Source organism: Dasypus novemcinctus, chromosome 21 (genome assembly GCF_030445035.2).
Source record: "Dasypus novemcinctus isolate mDasNov1 chromosome 21, mDasNov1.1.hap2, whole genome shotgun sequence".
NCBI lineage: Eukaryota > Metazoa > Chordata > Mammalia > Cingulata > Dasypodidae > Dasypus > Dasypus novemcinctus.
In genome coordinates, this window is record NC_080693.1 from 82,789,038 (window position 1) to 82,809,550 (window position 20,513).

Sequence of the window (20,513 nt, forward strand, 5' to 3'; positions counted from 1 at the left end):
GACCCCCAGTTTGGGGGACTCCAGCCTGGCAATCCCAGGAAACTAAGCCAGACGCCAAGGAGGCTCGCTCCAGCTCACTAGTTCAACAGCAACTCAGCGTCCGCTGGTGGGCACTGGGGGTTCAGGGTGGGCTTCCAGGGAGGGTACAATCCACGGAGGGGTCGGACGTTTGTCAGAGAACCACAAAGAGGAAGCACCACAGCTCTGACCATTGCTTTAAGGTGTGACGGGGCAGCGGTCAGGGAACGCGCGCTGAGCCAGTGACCATTGGGCTGAGAGCTGCTGGGCAGGGAGGCCGAGAGCAGAAGTAGCGTTCCAGGTGGGAGCAGCAAAGCACGTGCAAAGGCCCTGTGGTGGGCAGAGGCAGGCCGTGTGGGCAGCCGAACGACGTCCAGCACGCATGGCCAGGGCAGAGGGTGAGGAAGCTGTGCCCGGCAGGATCTTTGTAGTGGCAAGTGACAGGAAACCCAACCCAGCCAGATTTAAGCAAACAGCAAAACTCATTCGCTCATGTGGCCGGAGAGTCCCGAGGGCCACCCTGGGCGTGGCGTGGTCACCAAGACCCTCGTTCTGCTTCTGTGTGCGGCTTCACTGGCACACGGGCTACCCCTCAACGATGGGGTGGGTGCGGGAGCTCCGGAAGACGCGTCCTTTCACCCGGAGCAGAGCTCGGGCATGGGGCCTGGTGCTCGCCTGCCTCTGTCGGGCCCCACGTCCGAACCTGAGCGTCCCTGTAGCCAGGGCCATGGAATGCGGTGGTCAGCGTGGACCAGGCAGGGAGTCCGCTGGGAGCGGAGGGTGGAGCCAACTCCACCCAGCCCGCCTGGGCTGAGAGTGGGGACAGTGGACCCCAGAGGAAATGCCGGGCTTCGGGGGGCAAGGGGGCTCGCTTTCTGGGCGGCCGAAGTTCAGGTGTCCACTGCAGAGGCCGTAAGAGGAGGCTGGAGAGGAAGTGCGGACCCTGCAGGGCTGGCCAATAGCGTCTGGGTGCTGAGAAGAAGGGAGTGCTGGGAATCATGCAGATGACGCGATTGCATTTGCGTTTCTAGAAGCTTCCTCTTGGGGAGGAAGGGAACACGCGCATGAGGAAGGCACAGCTGGACAGGATGTCAGTCAGGAGGAATTCTTGCATTCAACAAATCCCATGGGAGCCCAGGGCCAGGCTCTGTCCAAGGTGCTGACGGGCCAGGCAGGAGGCGGCCGTGGAGGTGGAGAGGAAAGGAGGGGGCTGGGCCCAAGGAGGCACATCAAAGTGCCCAGCCTGGGACTTGCCCGTGGGGCTCCCCTACACGGGGGACACCCCTGCGTGGCAGGGCACTCTTTGCAATCAGCAGCACTGCGTGTAGGCCAGGAGGCCCTGGGTTTGGACCCAGGTGGGCACGAGCATGAGCTTGGCTTTGGGTTTGAGCAGCTGGAGCTGGGCTGTTGGCTGGACAGGGCTGGAGCTGTGAGGAGGGAAGGGCCAGCCAGAGATGGGGAGTCTGGGCGGCTGGCGCGTGCCTGGACGGAACTTCCGCGTCTATCACAGCCCATCTCTCTCCTGACAGAAGGTGCGGTCTTGTTTTCAGATCACTCTGGGGCTTCTGGATTTAAATGGGAGCCATTCCGTGGGTCGGAAGTCAACTCAGTTCAAGATCTTCTCCTCCTGGGAAGTGGATGTGGCTCAACTGATAAGAGCGTCCGCCTACCATATAGGAGGGCCAGGGTTCATACCCAGGGCCTCCTGGCCTACACGCAGTGCTGCTGATTGCAAAGAGTGCCCTGCCACGCAGGGGTGTCCCCCGTGTAGGGGAGCCCCACGGGCAAGGAGTGCGCCCCGCAAGGAGAGCCGCCTCGTGCGATCAAAGCACAGCCCGTTCAGGAGAGGCACTGCACACATGGAGAGCTGACGTGGCAAGATGACGCAACAAAGAAGAGACACAGATTCCCAGTTCCACCGAGAATACAAGCGGACGCAGAGGAACACACAGCGAATGGACACACAGAGCAGATAGCTGGGGCAGGGGATGGGCGGGAGGAGGAAACGGGAGAGAAATAAATAAATCTTTGAAAAAAAAAGATCTCTCCCTTCCTTTTCTGGTCCCCCCCCCCCCCCCCCCGCCGAGGTGGGGTCAAAGTTCAGGGTGGGGCTGGGGCAGTTGGGGTGGGCTGGCTGGTGGGAGGTGGGCAGGGAGTGGCCGGCAGGGGCTGCTGTCCCCGGCTCTCCTGGCAGTTGAGGTCCACCAAGGCCTCTGCTCCGAGGTCCCCACCCTCCGTCCACTCCTGCCCTCTGGGTTGGCCACTCTGGTGCCCCCAGCAAGCACCCCTTGGAGACTCCCTGCCACCAGGCGTGGTGCTTGGGCTCTAGGGGCCACCCGTGGGCCCCGTGGCCTGAGCATCTGAGCAGGCCTTGCCCTGCGCTGCTTGGCACCGCGGCCGACTTGGGCATCTGTGCTGCTAGGCTGGTGGGCTTCTGGGCAATGGGGGCATCCAAGCAATGGGCTCTCCTTCAGCTCTGGGACGCCTCTGCCTGAGAGCCCCAGAGGGCACCTGGTGGTCTGTGAGACAGCCTGCACTGACGTGCTGTGAGAACCCGTGTGTGTGTGTCGAGGGAGCTTTGTCTGCCGTGGGCAGCCTGCTTCAGGGGCACACGGGGCGAGGGGAGAGAGACCCAGGACACAGATTCTAAGGGTAACTCGCTCGTCTTCCACTGGCATAGTACGTAGCAGAGTCTATTGTGGACCGGGGACAGCCTGCTACGTGCACGTGGACCAGGCCACCACCTTTTTGTGACTCAGAAACTTGCCTGAGGCCGCCCAGCCTGCGAACATGTCCCCACCCCTCAGGACTGTTGGCCCATCAGCCTCTCCTCGAAGCCCTCTGTGACCTCCCCAGACGGCTAACTGCTTCCTCTTACGTCCTCACCCTGCTACGCACATTCACACTCACGCAAACATGCATACAGGTGCTCACGCACACACTCACCAATATATCACACGCACACACAGGTAAGCCCACGTGCAAATGCACACACAGGCACGGCTGCACACACAAACGTGTGCACACACATCCACACGTGCACGCTCATACACACACGCCCCTCCCTGGGAGTACACAACATCTCGCTGTCTGTTTGTTACATTCGATACACGCTCATCATGAAAATCCAGAAACACCACAATACAGGAAATGAAAATTTCCCCGCCTGCCTCCTAAGAAGAGCGCTCTCAAACAGCCTGCGGCCTCCGTGGACAGACGGATTAGATTTTCATTTGTTTAAAAAGATGAGCCATATTCTGAACATTGTTCCAAACCTGGAGAAGCATTTAAGGATCCACCAGGGCACCTGCCCACCCCCGCCCGTTTCGGGAGGCGCAGGCCCCGGCGTGCAGTTGGGCCGCGGTCCGTGGAGGGGCTGCCCGCTTGATGGGCATTTAGGCCTGTTTCAGTTAATTGCTTCACCTGTATACAAACAGCGCTCAAACACGCCCTCCTCCCACATCCCCCTTTTGCACCCCAGAATTGCCCTCGGCGCTATTTGCGTGTTTTTGGGCATTTAGAGTCAGTGGAGGCGAATGGCCGGGGTGTGTTTGTCAACATGTCCGCACGCCGAATTGCGGTGTTTAAACTACAAAACAGGGAAGCGTCAGGAAGGGGGTGAGGCGACATCCTTGGCGTCTCCTGTGCATTGGGGGGACTGTTGAAGGGTGAAACCCAGGCTAACTGAGGAGAAGCCACTTTGGGGGGAAGACAGGGTTTCTGGAGAGGGCCGGGAAAAAGCCCCGGTGTTAGCCCCGGGGAACCCCACAGGACACCAGCCCCGCCTCCTCGTCACGTTTGGGGCTACGGCCACCGACAGTGGAAGCGACCCGACCGCTCTGTGTCAGGAAGGCCCCTGGCGCCCCCGCCAGGCGGCCGACACTGACCTTGTAGTTCACCCGGCCCTTGGCCAGGCGTGGGATGAGCTTGGCCGCGTTGTAGATGTCGTTGACCAGGCTCTCGATGAGCTCGAGGAAGCCGAACTCCGCGCCCACCTCCAGGGACGGGTTGAAGGTTAGCCCTTCCTCGTCCAGCTCCAAGTGGATCTCAAACAGCGGGGCGACGCTGCCCTGGAACGGGCCACACGGGTCACTGCTTCCGCCTCCGGGCGGACAGTCCCCTCTGGAGGGTCGCTCACTCTGGCCAAGTCCCCCTGCCCAGGACTGCTGCAGAGCAGGTCCCAGGTGGGGCCTCGCTGTGGAGCCAAATGCTCGCTGTGGAGCCAAATGCACCCCAAAGCGGACACAAGCAGGGCAGCAAGGGGTAGGAGGGGGCCGTGTGGGGCAGGCGGGGCTGGGCAGCCATGAGAGCCTGATGGCCTGGGATCCCAGCCAGGATCTGCTCTTCAGTAGCAGTTTGGCCTCGGGGGAGTCACTTAACCCTTCAGCTTCCCGAGCCATGGAACATGAGGCTAACCATTTTACGGATGGGGTAATGATTGTTCCCATCTCTTTGGGTCGCTGGGAGGACGAAATGAATCAATACCACATAAAGCACACAGCAGCTGGCTCACAGGGAGGGGGCGACACGAGTGTGTCCACGGCCACAGCCAGGCGGGGGGGCCGTTGACTCGTTTCAGAGACCCCCAGGCCGCGCGTGGGTCAGACGGCGCCTGATGACAGAGCACAGGCTCTGCCGTCACCCTGGGGGGCCACAAGGCTGAGGGGGTTGGGGACAGGGCTGTGAGCCGGCCTTGGGCATAAGGAGATGGAATCAGGGCCAAACCTAACACTCTTCCCGTCACACCAGCAACTCTCAAAGTGCGGGCCGAGCCCTGCCGGTAGCCCTTGGCCGCTAGCCTACCCTAAAGCACAAGTCCCGCCCTGGTCCTACAGGTGGCTGACTCGCCAGCCTATCAGCCAAGGGCTGCTTAGAGCTGCTGGCACAAAAGGTCAACGTCAAGAACTCAGGTGACCAGCCTTTTCTAGAGCCTCTAACTCCTACTGCGTAGACCATGTACAAACATGCGGACTCCTTGGAATTTTCTGCAGAGGACGTTTTGTTAGCCGAACATCACCACGGCTTCAAGGGCAACCTCCTTGCTTAAATGGCTACCAGCTAACTTCATCACTGCCATGTTGCTTCTCTGTCGTTGGTGGTGACAACTAGTTGGTCAGCTGAATCTGGGGTCTAGAATTGTCTGATCACTAAGGGGCCTTTGAGTTCTATGTGCTGGGTCCAAATGCCCATCACTCAACCCTCGGTGGCTTCTACAAGGTATCTTGCTACTGTCACCGGGCTGCTCTCCTGCTGGTAGGTAAGTGAGCTAAGCGGTCTTCGATCTGGCCCTAGTGGCAGTATTCAAAACCCTGCAGGAACCACTGTCATGGAATTCTACAGACCGGGAAGAGGCCACCCCCATGGAGGACATCCTGGGATGAAATTAGCCAGCAGCTCCTCTCTACTGGCCTGGTTTCCATGTCCACCTGAGTGGGTGGCAGTGTATCTGCTTTCCCTCCCCTGGCAGCCAGGTAGGGTATTCTACAGCCAGTTGATATTATGGCAGATTTAGAGTGATCAGCCTTCCCATGGCCTGAACTAAGTTCCTAGGATGCAGATCCTGGGCAACCCAGGGTGAGCTCACCACCTTAGGTAGATTTTAATAAGCCCATATTATAGATTCAACATAGACTTTTATACCTGATAGTTAAAACTTACATCCACGGCCATGTTGTCCACTAGATAAGTTAAGGAGTTGTTAATGAATTGGTCAAATTCATCTAAAACCATGTTGTCAATGTAGTTGACATAATCCTTCCAGGACAGGCTTTGTGTATCAGCTTTGAACAGTTCTGCATTTTCCTGCAAACAGAGCCACAATGGTTAACATGTTTCAGTCATTCACTCTTTTTTAAAAAAATTAATTTCATTTATGTACTCCCCCTGCCTTTCTACTTGTGCTCATTGCCTGCTCTCTGTGTTCATTCGCTGCATGTTCTTCTGTGTCTTCTCTTCTCTTTAGGAGGCACTGGGAACTGATCCTGGGATCTTCTGACATGGGAGAGAGGCACCCAATTGCCCGAGCCATCTCAGCTCCCTGGTTTGCAGTGTCTCTCATTGTCTTTCCTCTGTATCTCTTTTTTGTTGCATCATCTTATTGTGTCAGCTTGCCACGCTGACCACCTCACCTTCACCTGGAGTCCCCAGGAACCCAAACCAGGACCTCCCATATGGTAGACAGGAGCCTAATTGCTTGAGTCACATCTGCTTCCCTCATTCACTCTTTAATCAATTTATTAGATGACTCTCTGGGCTACGCTCAGAATTGTTCACCACACACAGATCTGCTTTTTGCTTCTGGAATGTGCCAGGCTCTTTCCTGTATCAGAGCCTTGCAATGCTGCTCCCCTTCATTCTTGCAGGTCTTTCTTCTCCTAATCCTTTAGGTTTTGGTTCAACTGTCACCTTCTCCTGATGGCCCCCCTTTGACCACCCCATCCATCTCAGGTTGGCTTCCTGTTTCCTCCTCCACGTGCATTCTTTCTAGCAATCCATTATTTGTTTCCATTATGGCAAAGATGGCAACTCTGAATTCTTTTATTTACCTATCTTTTGGTGGTCTCTCTGCTAGACAGAAAGCTCCAGAGGAGGCACCATTCTATCTCTAGCTCTCAGGAATATACCTAGGACAGAACAGGTCTTAGTGGATGAATGGATGGATGCATGCATGCATGCATGGATGCATATATGGATAGTAACATGGAGGCATGGATACATGGATGGATGAATCAATGCATACATGCATGCATGGGTGCTTAGATGGATGGATATATGGATGCATGGAAACATAGATGTTGGATGCATGGTTGGGGGCAAGAATGGATAGCTACATGGATGCATGGATGCATAGGTGAGTGGATGAATGGATACATGAGTGGATGTATGGATACATGGGTGGATGGAGGGATATATGGGTGGACGCATGGAGGCATGGGTGGATGCATGGATGAGTGCATGAATAGATAGCTACGGGGATGCATGGATGGGTGGATGGATGGATACATGGATGGGTGGATGCATGGGTGCATGGATAAATGGATGGTGATGCACGGTACATGGATGGGTAGATGCACGGATATATGGATGCATGCATGGATACATGGGTGAATGCGTGGATGAATCCATAAGACGCTGAGTACTGCAGGGGAACACAAACCTGAATATGAACCAGTCTGTACCCTCAGGCAGTTATATTCTAATGGGGGTAAGAAGACACAGGCACAAATAACTTCAGCATGAGGTAGAAAGTAAAGAAATGATTGTCACGGGAGTAGAGGATTCAGTGGTGAGTGCATATGATAATAAAGCCTCACATACAAAAGCAATGCTTCTCTCATCACAGTTGAAAAAGGTGAGGGGTGTTCTGTTTGCCTGCTTGCTCCTGCCTCACGTGGCTTCCTGTTCCCTGCCATTTAGCCTGGGCCTCCTGGTCTACCCTCTTGTCCGCCCTCTTGCTGTGCTCCTCACTTGAAACATTTTCTTAACCCTGAACTGCCAGCCAAGTTTATCTCTTTTGCGCTGTGCTTCCAACACATCTGAGAATATTAAGAGGTAATTGGTTAAGTCTTCCAAGTAACATATTTGCAGTTTAACGTTGGTTTTTAAAATTGGTGTCGTTGTAGGTTTAAAGGAAAATCATTCAAAATGTAAAAGTTCCCATATACCCCTCTCTCACATACACACGGTTTTCCCTATTATCAACATTATTGCCTTAGTGTGGTACCTTCCCCACGATTGATGAAACAAAGTATTATAATTATGCTATCAACTCTAGTCACTATTTATATTAGATTTCACTCTTTGCATTGTACAGTTCTCAGTTAGGAGTTTTTGTGTGTGTGGTAACTTATATACGACCTAAAATTTCCCTTTTGAACTCTTTTCAAATATATTATTCCGTGGTGTTAATTACATTCACAGCGTTGTGTCTCTGTCACCATCATCCATTGTCAATACTTTCCATCACCTCAAACAGAAACTCTCCATTAAACATGCGTTCTCCAGTCCCCACTCCCACCCAGCCTCTGGTAACCTGTGTTCTAGTTTCTGACTTTATGAATTTGCATATTCTGTTTATTTCATATGAATAAAATCATATAGTATTTGTTCTTTTGTGTCTGGTTTATTTCATTCAACATAAATGAATTCATCCAAGTCATAGCATGCATCAGAACCTCATTCATTTTTATGGCCAAATAATATTTCATTGTATGTATATACCACATTTTATTGATCTCTTCATCGACTGATGGACACGTGGCTGCTTCCATCTTTTGGCAATATTGAATAATTCTGCTATGAACATCAGTGTGCAAATATTTGTTTGAACCTCTGCTTTCAATTCTTCTGGGTGTATACCTAGATGTGTGATTGCTGGGTCGCATGGTAGTTCTATATTTAGCTTTCTGAGGAACTGCCAAAGTGTTTTTAATAGCAGCTGCACCATCACACATTGCCACAAACAATGAAAGGGTGTTCCTATTTCTCCACATTCTCTCCAATAATTACTGCTTTTTAAAAATAGTAGCCACTCTAGTGGGTGAAAATGATATCCTGTGGGTCTGAGTTGCAGTTCCCTGATGGTTAAGGACGTTGAGCGTTTTTCATGTGCTCTTTGGCCATTTGTCTATCTTCTTTGTAGAAATGTCTATTCAGGTCTTTTGCAGAATTTAGAAATTGGGTTGTTTTTGTTGAATTGTTGTTCTTTATATATTCTACATATTAAGTCTTTATCAGATATGTGGTTTGAAAATACATTTTCCCATTCTGTACATTGTCTTTTTACATTGTTGATGAAGTCCTTTAATACACAGAAGTTTTAAATTTTGATGAAGTCCCATTTATTTTTTCTTTTGTTGCTCATGCTTTTGGTATAATATCTAAGAATCGATTGCCTCACACAAGGCCCTGAAGAAGCTTGCCTGTGTTTTCTTCTAGGATTTTTATAGTTTTGGTTCTTACATTTAGATCTTTGATCCATTTTGAGTTCATTTTTGTATTTGGTGTGAGGTAGAGGTAAAAATTCATTCTTCTGCATGTGGATATCAAGGTTTCCCAATACCATTTATTGAAGAGACTAATTCTTTTTCCACTGAGTGGACTTGGCACCTTTGTCAAAAATCAGTTGGCCATAGATGTGAGAGCTTATTTCTGAATTCTCAATTCAATTCCATTGGTTGGTGTGTCTGTCTTTGTGCTGTTTAATTGCTGCAGGTTTGTAATAAGTTTTAATATCAAGAAATGTGAGTCATTCAACTTTTTTCTTCTTTTCCAAGATGATTTTGAATACTCAGGGTCCCTTACCATTCCATATAAATTTGATGATTGGCTTTTACATTTATGCAAAGAAACAGTTGCACTTTTTACTGGAATTGCTGAATCTGTATATTGCTTTGAGTAGAAGTGACATCTTAACAATGTTTAGTCTTGCAAACCATGAATGGAATTTCCTTCCTTTTAATTAGATCTTCTTGAATTTCTTTCAGCAATGTTTTTATAGTTTTCCCTGAAAAAGTCCTGTACACCATTGGTGGAATTTATTCCTAGATATTTGATTCTTTCAGTTGTTATTTAAGTGGATTTCTTTTCTTAATTTCCCTGCAGGTTGTCGATTCTTATGTTATAGAAATACTACTGATTTTTGTCTTCATTTTGTATCCCACCTCTTTGTTGAATTTATTATCTCTAGTAGCTTTGTTGTAGATTTTTCAATATTCTCTCTCAATAGGACCATATCATCTGCTAACAGGGAGAGTTTTACTTCTTCCTTTCCTATTTGGATGCTTTTTACTTCTTTTTTTGGCCCTTTTTTTGGTCTGGCTGGAACTTTCAGCAAAATGTTGAACAGCAGCAGTGACAGTGGGCATCCTCACTTATTCTCATCTTAGGGGAAAAACTTTTAGCCTTTCACCATCGACTATGAAGTTAGCTGTGGATTTTTCATATAAGGACTTTATAGTGTTAAGGATGTTTCCTTCTATTCCTCGTTTTCTAAGTGTTTTTTACCAAAGAGTCATGCTGGATACTGTCAAATGCATTTTATGCACCAATTGAGATGATCATGCAGGAGTTTTTCCTTTGTTTTATTAATGTGGTATATTACATTAATTGATTTTCTTATGTTGAACCACCCTTGCATACCTGGGATAAATCTCACTTCATTTTGGCATATACTTCTTTTAATGTGCTGTTGGATTTGGTTTTCTAGTATTTTGTGGAAAATTTTTACATCTATATTCATAAGGAATAACGGTCTGTAATTTCTTTTTTGTGTGATATCCTATTCTGGCTTTGGTATTATGATAATGTTGGTCTCATAAAATGAGTTAGGACGTGTCCCCTCTTCATCAGTTTTTCTTTGGAAGAATTTGAGCAGAATTGGTGTGAATTCTCTTTTGAACGTTCATTAAGACTTACCAATGAAGCTGCCTGGTCCTAGGCTTTTCTTTGCTGGGAGGTTTTTTGTTTTGTTTTGTTTTTACTGATCTAGTCTCTTTGCTTGATATTGGTCTGTTAAGAGTGTCTGTTTCTTCTTGAGTCAGTGTAGGTAGTTTGTGTGTTCTAGGAATCTGTCCATTTCACCTAGGTTATCTAATTCGTTGCCATACAGTTGTTCATAATCCTTTCTTTTTTTTTTTAAGGTACCAGGGGCTGAGGATTGAACCTGGGACCTTGTATTTGAGGGGCTGGTGCTCAGCCACCGAGCCACATTGGCTCCCCTGAGTTGGTTTTATCATTTGTTTTGCTGTTTTTGTCTTTTCAGGAGGCGCTGGAGACAAGCCCAGGACCTCCCGCGTCAGAGGCGGGTGCTCCACTGCTCGAGCCACATCCTCTCCCTCATAATATTTTTTATTTCTGTGGGGTGGGCAGTATGGTTCCCACGCCCTTTCATTTCTGATTTTACTTATGTCTGCCCTCTCTTCTTTTTTCTTTGTCAGCCTAGCAAAAAGTTTGTTGATTTTATTGATCTTTTCAAAGAACCAACTTTTGATTTTGTTGATCCTCTTTCTTTTGCTTTTAATTCTCTTTCATTTATCTCCACTCTAATCTTTGTTACTTCCTTCCTTCTGCTCGCTTAGGGTTTAGTTTGCTCTTCTGTTTTTAGTTCCTACAGATGTGAGGTTAGGTCTGTGATTTGAGTTCTTTCTTCTTTTTTAACGCAAGCATTAAGAGCTATAAATTTCCCTCTGAGTGCTGTCTTTGCTGTGTCCCATAAGTGTTGACATGTGCTTTTGTTTTCATTTGTCTCAAGATATTTCCTGATTTCCCTTCTGATTTTTTCTTTGCCCCTTTGATTATTTAAGAGTATGTTGTTTAACTTTCATATATTTGTTGACTTTCCAGTTCTCCCTCTGGAAAGTGATTTCTAGCTTCATTCCACTGTGGTAGAAAAGATGCTTTGTATAATTCAATCTTTTTAAGTTTATTGAGACTTGTTTTGTGACCTAACATTCAGTCTATCCTGGAGAATGATCCATGTGCACTTGAGAAAAAGTGTATTCTGTGTTTTTGGGTACAGTGTTCTGTATATGTCTCAGGTTTGGCTCATTTATAGCATTGTTTAAGTTCTCCATTTCCTTATCAATCTTCTGTCAATATGTCCTATCCATTGATGAAAGTGGTGTATTGAAGTCTCAGCTATTAAAATAGAACTATTTCTCCCTTTAGTTTTGTCAGTGTTTACCTTATATAATTTGGAGCATTGTGCTTAGGTCCATAACTGTTTGTGACAGTTATTTCTTCTTGGTGGATTGACCCTTTTATTAATATATGATGCCTTTCTATGTCTCTTGTAACCATTTTTGACTTAAAGTCTATTTTGTCCAATATTAGTATAGCTGCCCAACATCTCTTTAGGTTACTATTTGCATGGAATAGTTTTTCCATCCTTTGACGTCTAACTCCTTTTTGTCTTAAGGTCTAAGGTAAGTCTCTCATAAATAATATTTAGTTGGATATTGCTTTTTATCCATTCTGCCCATCTGTGTCTTTTGACTGGGGAGTTTAATCCATTTACATTCAGTGTAATTACTAACAAGGCAAGACCTGCTTCAACCATTTTGTACTTTGTTTCTTACATGTCTTATATCTTTTTTTGTCCCTCTTTTCCTTCTTTGCAGTCTTCATCTGTATACATGTGATCTTTTGTGATATAACAGATTGATCCTTTTCTCATTTCCATTTCTGTGTATATTTAAAATACTTTCTTTGTGGTTACCCTGGGGTTTGTATTAAACACCCTACAAGTTTGAAAGGTAGCACTGTAACTTCAATGGCACACAGTCTTTATTCCCATACCCCTCCATTTTCTCTTTTTATGTTGTTTTGTCACATATTACCTCTTTATATTTTGCATGTCTATAACATGGGAAATATGACTATTTCTTATTTGATTGTGTTCTAAATCTTATATGAAATAAAAAGTAGAGTTACATTCTGAGGTTTTGCATTCATCCACATAGTTACCTTTACTGGAGATCTTCATTTCTTCACTTTGCTCCAACCTACCTTCTCCATTCCTTTCCTTTCAACCTCAAGAACTCCCATTAGCATTTCTTATAGGGCAGGTCTCTTGGTAATGAACTCTCACAGTTCTTGTTTATCCTTGAATGTCTGCAATTATCCCTCATTTTTGAAGAGTTTTGCCAGATAAAGAATTTTTGGCTGGCAGTTTTTCTTTCTCAGTACATTAAATATGCCACACCACTGCCTTTTTGCCTCCATGGTTTCTGATGAGAAATTGGCACTAGTCTTATTGAGGGTCCCTAGTATGTGACAAATCACTTTCTCTTGCTACTTCCAGAGTTCTTTTTCTTTGGTGCTTGGCATTTTCAGTTGTGTGTGTCTTGAGGTAGGTCTATTAGGGTTTATCCTGTTTGGAGTTCATTGCACTTCTTGGGCATATATATTTACATTTTTTGTAAGATTTGGAAAATGCTTGGCCATTCTTTCCTCAAGTATCCTTTCTGCCCCTTTTTCCTTCTCCTCTCCTTCTTGGACTCCCACATTGTATATGATGGTCTGCTTCATGTTTTCCCACAGATCCCTTAGGCTCTGTTCACTCTTTTTCATTCTTTTCTCTATCTTCTCTCCCAACTGTGGGAGTTTTTTAACAAATAAGTTTTATTGATACATATTAATAAAGCATACAATTCATCCAAAGTATATAATCAATGGTATTTGGTATAATCACATAGTTGTGCATTCATCACTTCAATCATTATTGAAGCATTTTCAGTATTTCAATAATAATAATACTAAACAAAAAACAGACAAGCAAACGAGACAATTCCTACCTTGCAATCTCTCTATATTTCCCCTGCTGTATATAACTGCTGTTTCTGGCTATTCTTGCACAATTATGTATTTGTTTATTAAGCAGTCTTATTGAGGTATATTCAGATACCATATGATCTATCTAAAGTGCATAATCAATGGCTTTTAGTATAATCACAATGTTGCATATTCATCATCTCAAAAATTTTAGAACAATTTCATTACTCCAAAAAGAAAGACTTCACAACCCTTAGCAAACTGCATGATTTTGAGTGTCCTGATCCTTCTACCTGTTCAAATCTGCTGTTAAATGCCTCTAGTATATTTTTAATCTCCATTATTGTGCTTCTCATCGCCATAAGTTATGTTCCTTTTTAAACTTCTTAGTTCTCCTTTTGGTTCACACATCATCTTTCTTATATGCTTTAATTCTATATCCTGATTTAGTGTATTCCTGTCCATATTTTCCTTTGGCTCCTAGAATTTATTAAGGGGGTTTGGATTAGTATCTTTGATCCATTGTTCCACTGTGTGTGTTTCCTCTGAAATTTTAATTTGGACTGAGCCTTCTCTTCCTGTTTCTTTGTTTGGCTTGTGATCTTTTGATCTGGGCATTTGATTGTTTTGATGGGACGACTCTGGAAGGCATGTTGTCCCTCTTGCCTAGTGTTTTTGTGCAGATCAGGCTCCTCTTCAGTGCTTGGTCCAGTTTATCTGAACCTTTAGAGCAGTCCATTTTAATGGTCCAAATTTTCTCAGGTCTTTCTGCAACTGCCTCTTGCCCTGAGCATGTGCAGTGACTTTTAAGATGAACCTATTATTTGCTGCTGTTTCTGCTCAAGGAGAGGATTCCCTTCCTGTGTTTCTGCTCTGGGAGTACTGGGTTGTTCTCGTTCTCTTTTTGTACAAACTTTCCTTCCCTGTGGCTATGACTTGCTCAGCTCCTCTCCCGCACTTTTGACTGCCCTTTCACTCCAACTTCCAGCCCTGGGTCTGCCTTGCCTCACGGCCGGTTTGGTTTCTCTTTTTCATGTGGCCTTTCTGCCTCTGGTAACATCTGTGTTAGGGACTCATGACCCACCGAGCCAGGTGGGGTCAGTGTTCCAGAGCATCCCATTTTTTCCTTTAGGGACCGGGCTGGGAGTAGGCACAGCTTGCCACAGTTCTGCCATGGGCTGCTTTGCTTCCTGGGGGATGGCTTTGTACAACTGTCCACGCCAACCAGTCGGGCCCAGCCTTGGGACTATGTGGTCTGGTTCTCCATGCCTGGACGTGTGTGGGTCTCTAAGCTGTGGGTGGCTCTGGGGTCAGCAGCCATGGCGGGCTGGGACCCTGCCGTGGTGCGTCTCTTAAACTGTGCGTAATCAAGTACTAGGGAGGGGTCTGGACCAGCCGGTGCATGCCAGTCTCCTACATCCTTTAAAAAAATTTTGGTGTTTTTTTTCCTTCAATTCAGTGTTTGTGGAATCTTTCTCCGGTCTCTATCATCCTCCAGAGTTCCACACATGTTGAATCTGTGCTTTAATTTAGCTTTCTCTATGGGAAAACATTCCCAGGGGGTTTTGACACCACCACCTTGATGACTGAAGTTTGCCATTTTAGTTTGAATAGTGGGAGCACGAGAGCAAAAGGGAAAGGAAAAGGATGTGGAAACAAAGCTGCACAGCTTTTGGTCCACTCGAGCCATTCCACTGGGCTATGACCTTTTTAGCAATGACTTTACTGAAAGAACAGCCTACAATAGACTGTCCCTGTGAATCCCAAAACCTGCTACGAAAATATCTTGAGCTCCAGAGAGAATTTTTCTCTTATTCAGTCTCCACCTTTCATGTTACTCAGAAACAAGGGAAAATGTGGATAAAATGGTTGCCAAGTGAGAAAAGTATGAAAATCCCCGTGATTCCAGAAATCCAGGCAGAGCTCCCAGAAATGCCAGGCTACCATTTTGCATCACCCTTCTGAAGGTGCCAACAATGAAGATTCTCCCAGAGGTCACAGGGACGTTGACTCTTGCATCATCCAGACTATCAGGCAAAGTGGAATAGTCTGCAAGTCTAGACAGCGGATCTGGGTGTGTCATCACGGCATGCTGATTCAAACGTGTCGGCACCCACAGCCCATCCACACGCATTCACGCGCTCCGCACTCTTCACTGTTCCTTGCCATACTCATGGTTGGTCCATACAAAAGGCACCAGATAAACACACACAGACCCTGCCTCATTTCTGGAAAGTAACATCTGTTGACTGTGTGGAGATGTCACTCGCCTATACCAGATTTGTGGAGGATGGGGAGCGCAGCTTTCTTAGAACAGCGGAGGGCAAGAAACAAGAGGAACCAGACTTCGAGGAGTACAAGGAAGATGAGACTAAAGATCTTAGATGTCCGTGACCATTAGAAATGTGAAATTAGTCATTTTTGTGAAATCTCTAGCTCTGCCTTTGTTCCTTCCCCTCTACTAAGAGCAACTGGACCTTCCAAGGACCCCGCTGGCGTTTCCTTACCGCGACCATGGCCTGGATCTTCAGACCGGCGTCCTTGACCGCTGTGTAGCGCTTGTTGAGGCTGAGCATTCTTCCATCCAAGTCCAGGAGGGCCTCTTTCTTGTTGTCCTTTCTTTCAAACATTGGGTTGGCCGACCAATCCTAAAAGGAAAACAGAGAAAAGATGTTTTGGAGAAAACGCTTTTGGCCTTTCTCCACTACTGCGTGCTCTTTGCTGTGAACTTCCTCCCCATCCCTGGCTGGTTTGGGAGAGGAGAAGTCCAGTTCCCTGGGGGCTGCTCACTTTCAGGGCTGCTGAGGGCCTGGGATCGATTGACCGTTGCTCAGAGAGCTTCAGGTGACTTAAGTCAAAATCAATCAGGCTTAGGGGAACAATTACACTTTCTCCATAGATTTTCCTAGACCTAGTGTTTAGTTAAATATATATGTGTGTGTATATATATATTTATGTTTTTGCCTTTTTGCCTTGAGCTTTCCTTTTTTTTTAAGTTTTATTTTTTATTATTTCAACCCCCCCCCCCCCCCCCCGCCACCATTGTCTGCTCTCTGTATTCATTCGCTGTGTGTTCTTCTGTGTCTGCTTGCATTCTCAGCAGCACTGGAAATCTGTGTCTCTTTTTGTTGCATCATCTTGCTGCATCAGCTCTCTGTGTGTGCGGTGCCACTCCTGGATGGGCTGCGCTTTTTTGTGCAGGGCGGCTCTCCTTGCCGGGCACACTCCTTGCACATGGGGCTCCCCTACGCGGGGGGCGCCCCTGCCTGGCATGGCACTCCTTGCGCACGGCAACACTGTGCATCAGCCAGCTCACCACACAGGTCAGGAGGCCCTGGGTTCGATTTCTGGACCTCCTATATGTTTGGCAGACGCTCTATCAGTTGAGCCACATCTGCTTCCTTGAGTTTTCCTTTGACTACTGATTGTCATTATATTTATATGAAATTGCCACTTTTTGAAGGTCAAAAAGGGTTGAAATTGGCAATTTCATGCTTTCACCTGAGCATCAATAATTTTGTTGTTAGCCTTGCTATGCCATTCTATTTCAGGTGTCTCTAATAAGTAGCACATAACTGCTTATTTAACAACCCAATTTGGATGCTTTGCTTTTTAATAATTTATATTTATTGTCATAATAATGTTTGCCTTTTCTTCTATGTCTTTTTGTTGTTGTTCTTTCTTACTGTTTCCTTTGTTCATGGTGTTTTGCTTTAAAGAGTACAATTTATTTGCTTTTATCTTCTGTAGTGATTTGGATAGTAGAAATCCTGCTAGAATTTCTCATAAGTTTATCAAAGCCATATATTAACATTTCTCTGATTATGGAAATGAAGAGCAAACAATTGCTTTGATCTTGCTTTATTCATATTTAGGAATTTAGCATCTCTCTAATCCCCTTGCCCTACCTCTTATATTTCCAATTATTGATCTCATTTATTACCATGGATATTGTTTCTACCATGTACATTTTCTTTACCTATATTACTTTTGACTTATGAATGTGATCTTTTACAACAATATTTTAAAATTACTTATAGTTATATTTTTATATTTATTTATTTATAAAGATTTATTATTTTTATTTCTTTATTTCTCTTCCCTTCCCTCCCCCCACCCCAGTTGTCTGCTCTCTGTGTTCATTTACTGTGTGTTCTTCTGGGTCTGCTTGTACTCTTGTCAGTGGCACTGGGAATCTTTGTCTCTTTTTCTTGCATCACCTTGCTGTGTCAGCTCTCCGTGTGTGTGGTGCCACTCCTGGGCAGGCTGCACTTTTTTCACGCTGGGCGGCTCTCCTTACAGGGAGCACTTCTTGCACGTGGGGCTCCCCTATGTGGGGGACACCCCTGCATGGCACGGCACTCCTTGCATGCATCAGCACTGCGCATGGGCCAGCTCACCACACGGATCAGGAGGCCCTGGGTTTGAACCCTGGACCTCCCATGTGGTAGGCAGATACTCTATCTGTTGAGCCAGATATGCTTCCCATATCTTTTTATATTTAAATGCTTCCTATGCTCACTGCCAATCCTTTTAAAATACAAATTCCCTCTTTGTGGTGTTCTAAATGAGGGTGTTCTTTTAGTGACCTGGATTATATCCTGGAGTAGGTTTCTCAGGAAGGAACACAAATGGTCTTTTTCCGTGTCCTTGTCTTTGTGAAGATGGCTTAACTGTTACCTTCACAAACCTTTCTTCTCAAAACTTGGCCATCGTTGTTTTAACGTTTTAGAGAAAACACTTTTGGCCTTGTGTTCTGGTAACCCATACTGTGGAGGTGAAGTCAAAAGGCTGTCTGAATTTTGTTTCTTTGCGTGAGTCAACTACCTGCTTGGTGGAAACATGTAGAACATGTTTTTGTATCCTTGGGATTTAAAATTTTAGACAGAATATATGTACATGTGCCATATGTCCTACCAGATTTTGAACTCTAGGCTTTTATCCTTCCTTTTCCCCACCCCCTAGTTTGGAAAAATTTTCTTCTCTTACATCTTTGTTCATTATTTCTTATTTAATAACAATGATAATTTTATGTTGTTCCCCCCCCCATCTTACATGTTCTCTATTGTTTTTTCTTTCCGCATCTTCGTGAGCTTCTTATGCTGCCCTCCCCTTAATTTATTCACTGCCCTGCAGCCCTGTCAGCTTTCCTCTTACTAGATCTACAGGACATTTTAATTCTGCCTTTGCATTGTGGGCTTTCTCAATTATTTCCTTCCATGTCTCTGCTGTCCTCTCATTCTGCTCTTTCCTTATTCATCACTCTGTTGCTATTTCATAGAATCACGGTGAAAGATAAAGAACCCTAAAAATAAAGAAGGACTGTACCCATCTCTAGACCAAGAGAACAGAGAGCTTCCAAAGGAAAGAGTGTCATTCTATGCCAGCCTTCCCAACACTGAAGCTGAGAGACAGAGATGCTTCTGTACCATTAAAAGAAAAGGAACAGATCAAAAAGTCCTTCACCTGGACAAGACAGTTCTAAGTGAGGTCAAAAGAAAGACAATTTTGAACAAGCAAGGACTCAGAAAGTATTACTTCAATGCACCCTTTCAGAGGAAATTATTTGAGTGTTCCATTCAAATGAAAATTGAATCAAGAAAAAATAGTGATGGGCAATGATTTTCTTTGCTATAATCTATTGAGGACATCTGACTGGATGATATGCAATAAATGTGAACCACAATGTAGGAGGGAAGATTCAGACTGTGACAAGCCAAAGGATTCTCAATGTAGGAGACACGTGTTCCAGTGAAGAAATGGATAATGCCCTGCGTCAGAAACTCTAACTTATTTTAATCCTGGGGTTTGTGTGGGGAGTGGGCAGTGGTGGAGAGCAATCTGAAGTCCCAGCTGAGTCAGGGGCTGTTCTGGGGCAGGAAAACATAGTGGAGTTAGTGTGGAGTTGTAATTATCTAATGTTGAGATATTGGTAGAGAAATGGACTTAAATATGATAATTTTATCAATAATGTAGTGCTACAAAGACAAAAAGCATTGCAAATGGACAGGGGAGGATTATAAAAACTTCCTTTTGGATAATGCGGCAGGCTGAATTACAGACCTCAGCAAATACCTGCTCTTAATCTGGTCTCGGTGGTGAACCGATTGCAAATAGGACTGTTGAAGATGTGATTTTTAGTTAAGGTGTGAATCTGGGAGGGTGGCTCTTAACGCATATTCCTGGAGGCCTCACAAGGAGAAGAAACTGGAAGGCAGAGCCAGAGGAACATAAGAGGAGCCAGAAGCCAGTAGAAAACTGAAAGAGCAGCCAGAAGGAGGGCATGGGGGGCAGGCCAAAGAACCCCAAGGATTGCCAGCAGCCAACCTCAGAACGCTACAGACTCCGGGAGAAAGGAAGCCTTGCCGATAGCTTGATTTTGGAACTTCTGGCCTCAAAACCATTATTCAAGCCACCCTGTTGTATGGTATTTGTCATAGCAGCCCAGCAAACGGAGACATATATAAGGCTACAAATATCTTTGCAAATTTGGGCATTGACGACAGACCTTAGGGGAAGCTAGTGAAGAATTTCCCCCAGTTTTCTGGATTAGACTTGAGCTAAAAGGACTCTTATTTCTGCATGGAACAGTGAGCTTGTTCTAGGTGGGCCTGATTCTTGGCAAACAGCTTTCCATCCTTGCTCCTAGCACCAGCGTGGCATAAGATGGACCCTGCACGCATACTTGCTGGGCTCAAAGGAATGGAACGGAACGGAATTCCAGAGGGACCCAGGCTGTTCCCATCCCAACATCGGTTGTCCGGCCCAGAGCATGTGGCGGCCTGTTGTGCCACAGCGGCACCTTCCATGAGCACCTCCACATGGGTCCACTTTTCCCAGGCCCCTCTTCTGGACTTGAAGCTCACTTACCTTCATAGCCTGGGAAATCCCATCTATATTTTGCTTGGCTCTTTGTATTCTGGTCTGCAAATCATGTAGAATTTCTCGCATTTCTTGGATATATTCAAACACATCTAAAATGTAAGCAAAAAGGAAGGTTACAAAAGGAATGACTTAGCAAGATGAAATTTTTTTCTTGGGTTGGCTTAACTTGGAACATTATTATAAAACAGCTCTTAGGAAATGCTTCTACTATTTTAGATCGTGAGTAGAAGTCACTGAAAATTCCCTGGAATGAAGTGTTGAGGAACAATGCATATTGTGCTTCTCTGGAAACAGGATTTCCCTCTCCCCGTACATGTGGTCCATTAATTCCATGCAGG

General features: G+C 45.9%; 1 protein-coding gene across 1 annotated transcript in view; it reads right to left on the reverse strand.

The window, feature by feature from the left end:
* The window catches only part of DNAH17 (dynein axonemal heavy chain 17), a 151,527-nt gene that overhangs the window by 99,619 nt on the left and 31,395 nt on the right, over positions 1 to 20,513 (reverse strand). Inside the window, exons 16-19 of the mRNA XM_058284816.1 lie at positions 20,161 to 20,264; positions 15,798 to 15,938; positions 5,677 to 5,820; positions 3,906 to 4,088 (exon numbers count right to left, since the gene is read on the reverse strand). Of these exons, the coding sequence (XP_058140799.1) occupies positions 3,906 to 4,088; positions 5,677 to 5,820; positions 15,798 to 15,938; positions 20,161 to 20,264 (572 nt within the window). The remainder of the gene's footprint in view (positions 1 to 3,905; positions 4,089 to 5,676; positions 5,821 to 15,797; positions 15,939 to 20,160; positions 20,265 to 20,513) is intronic.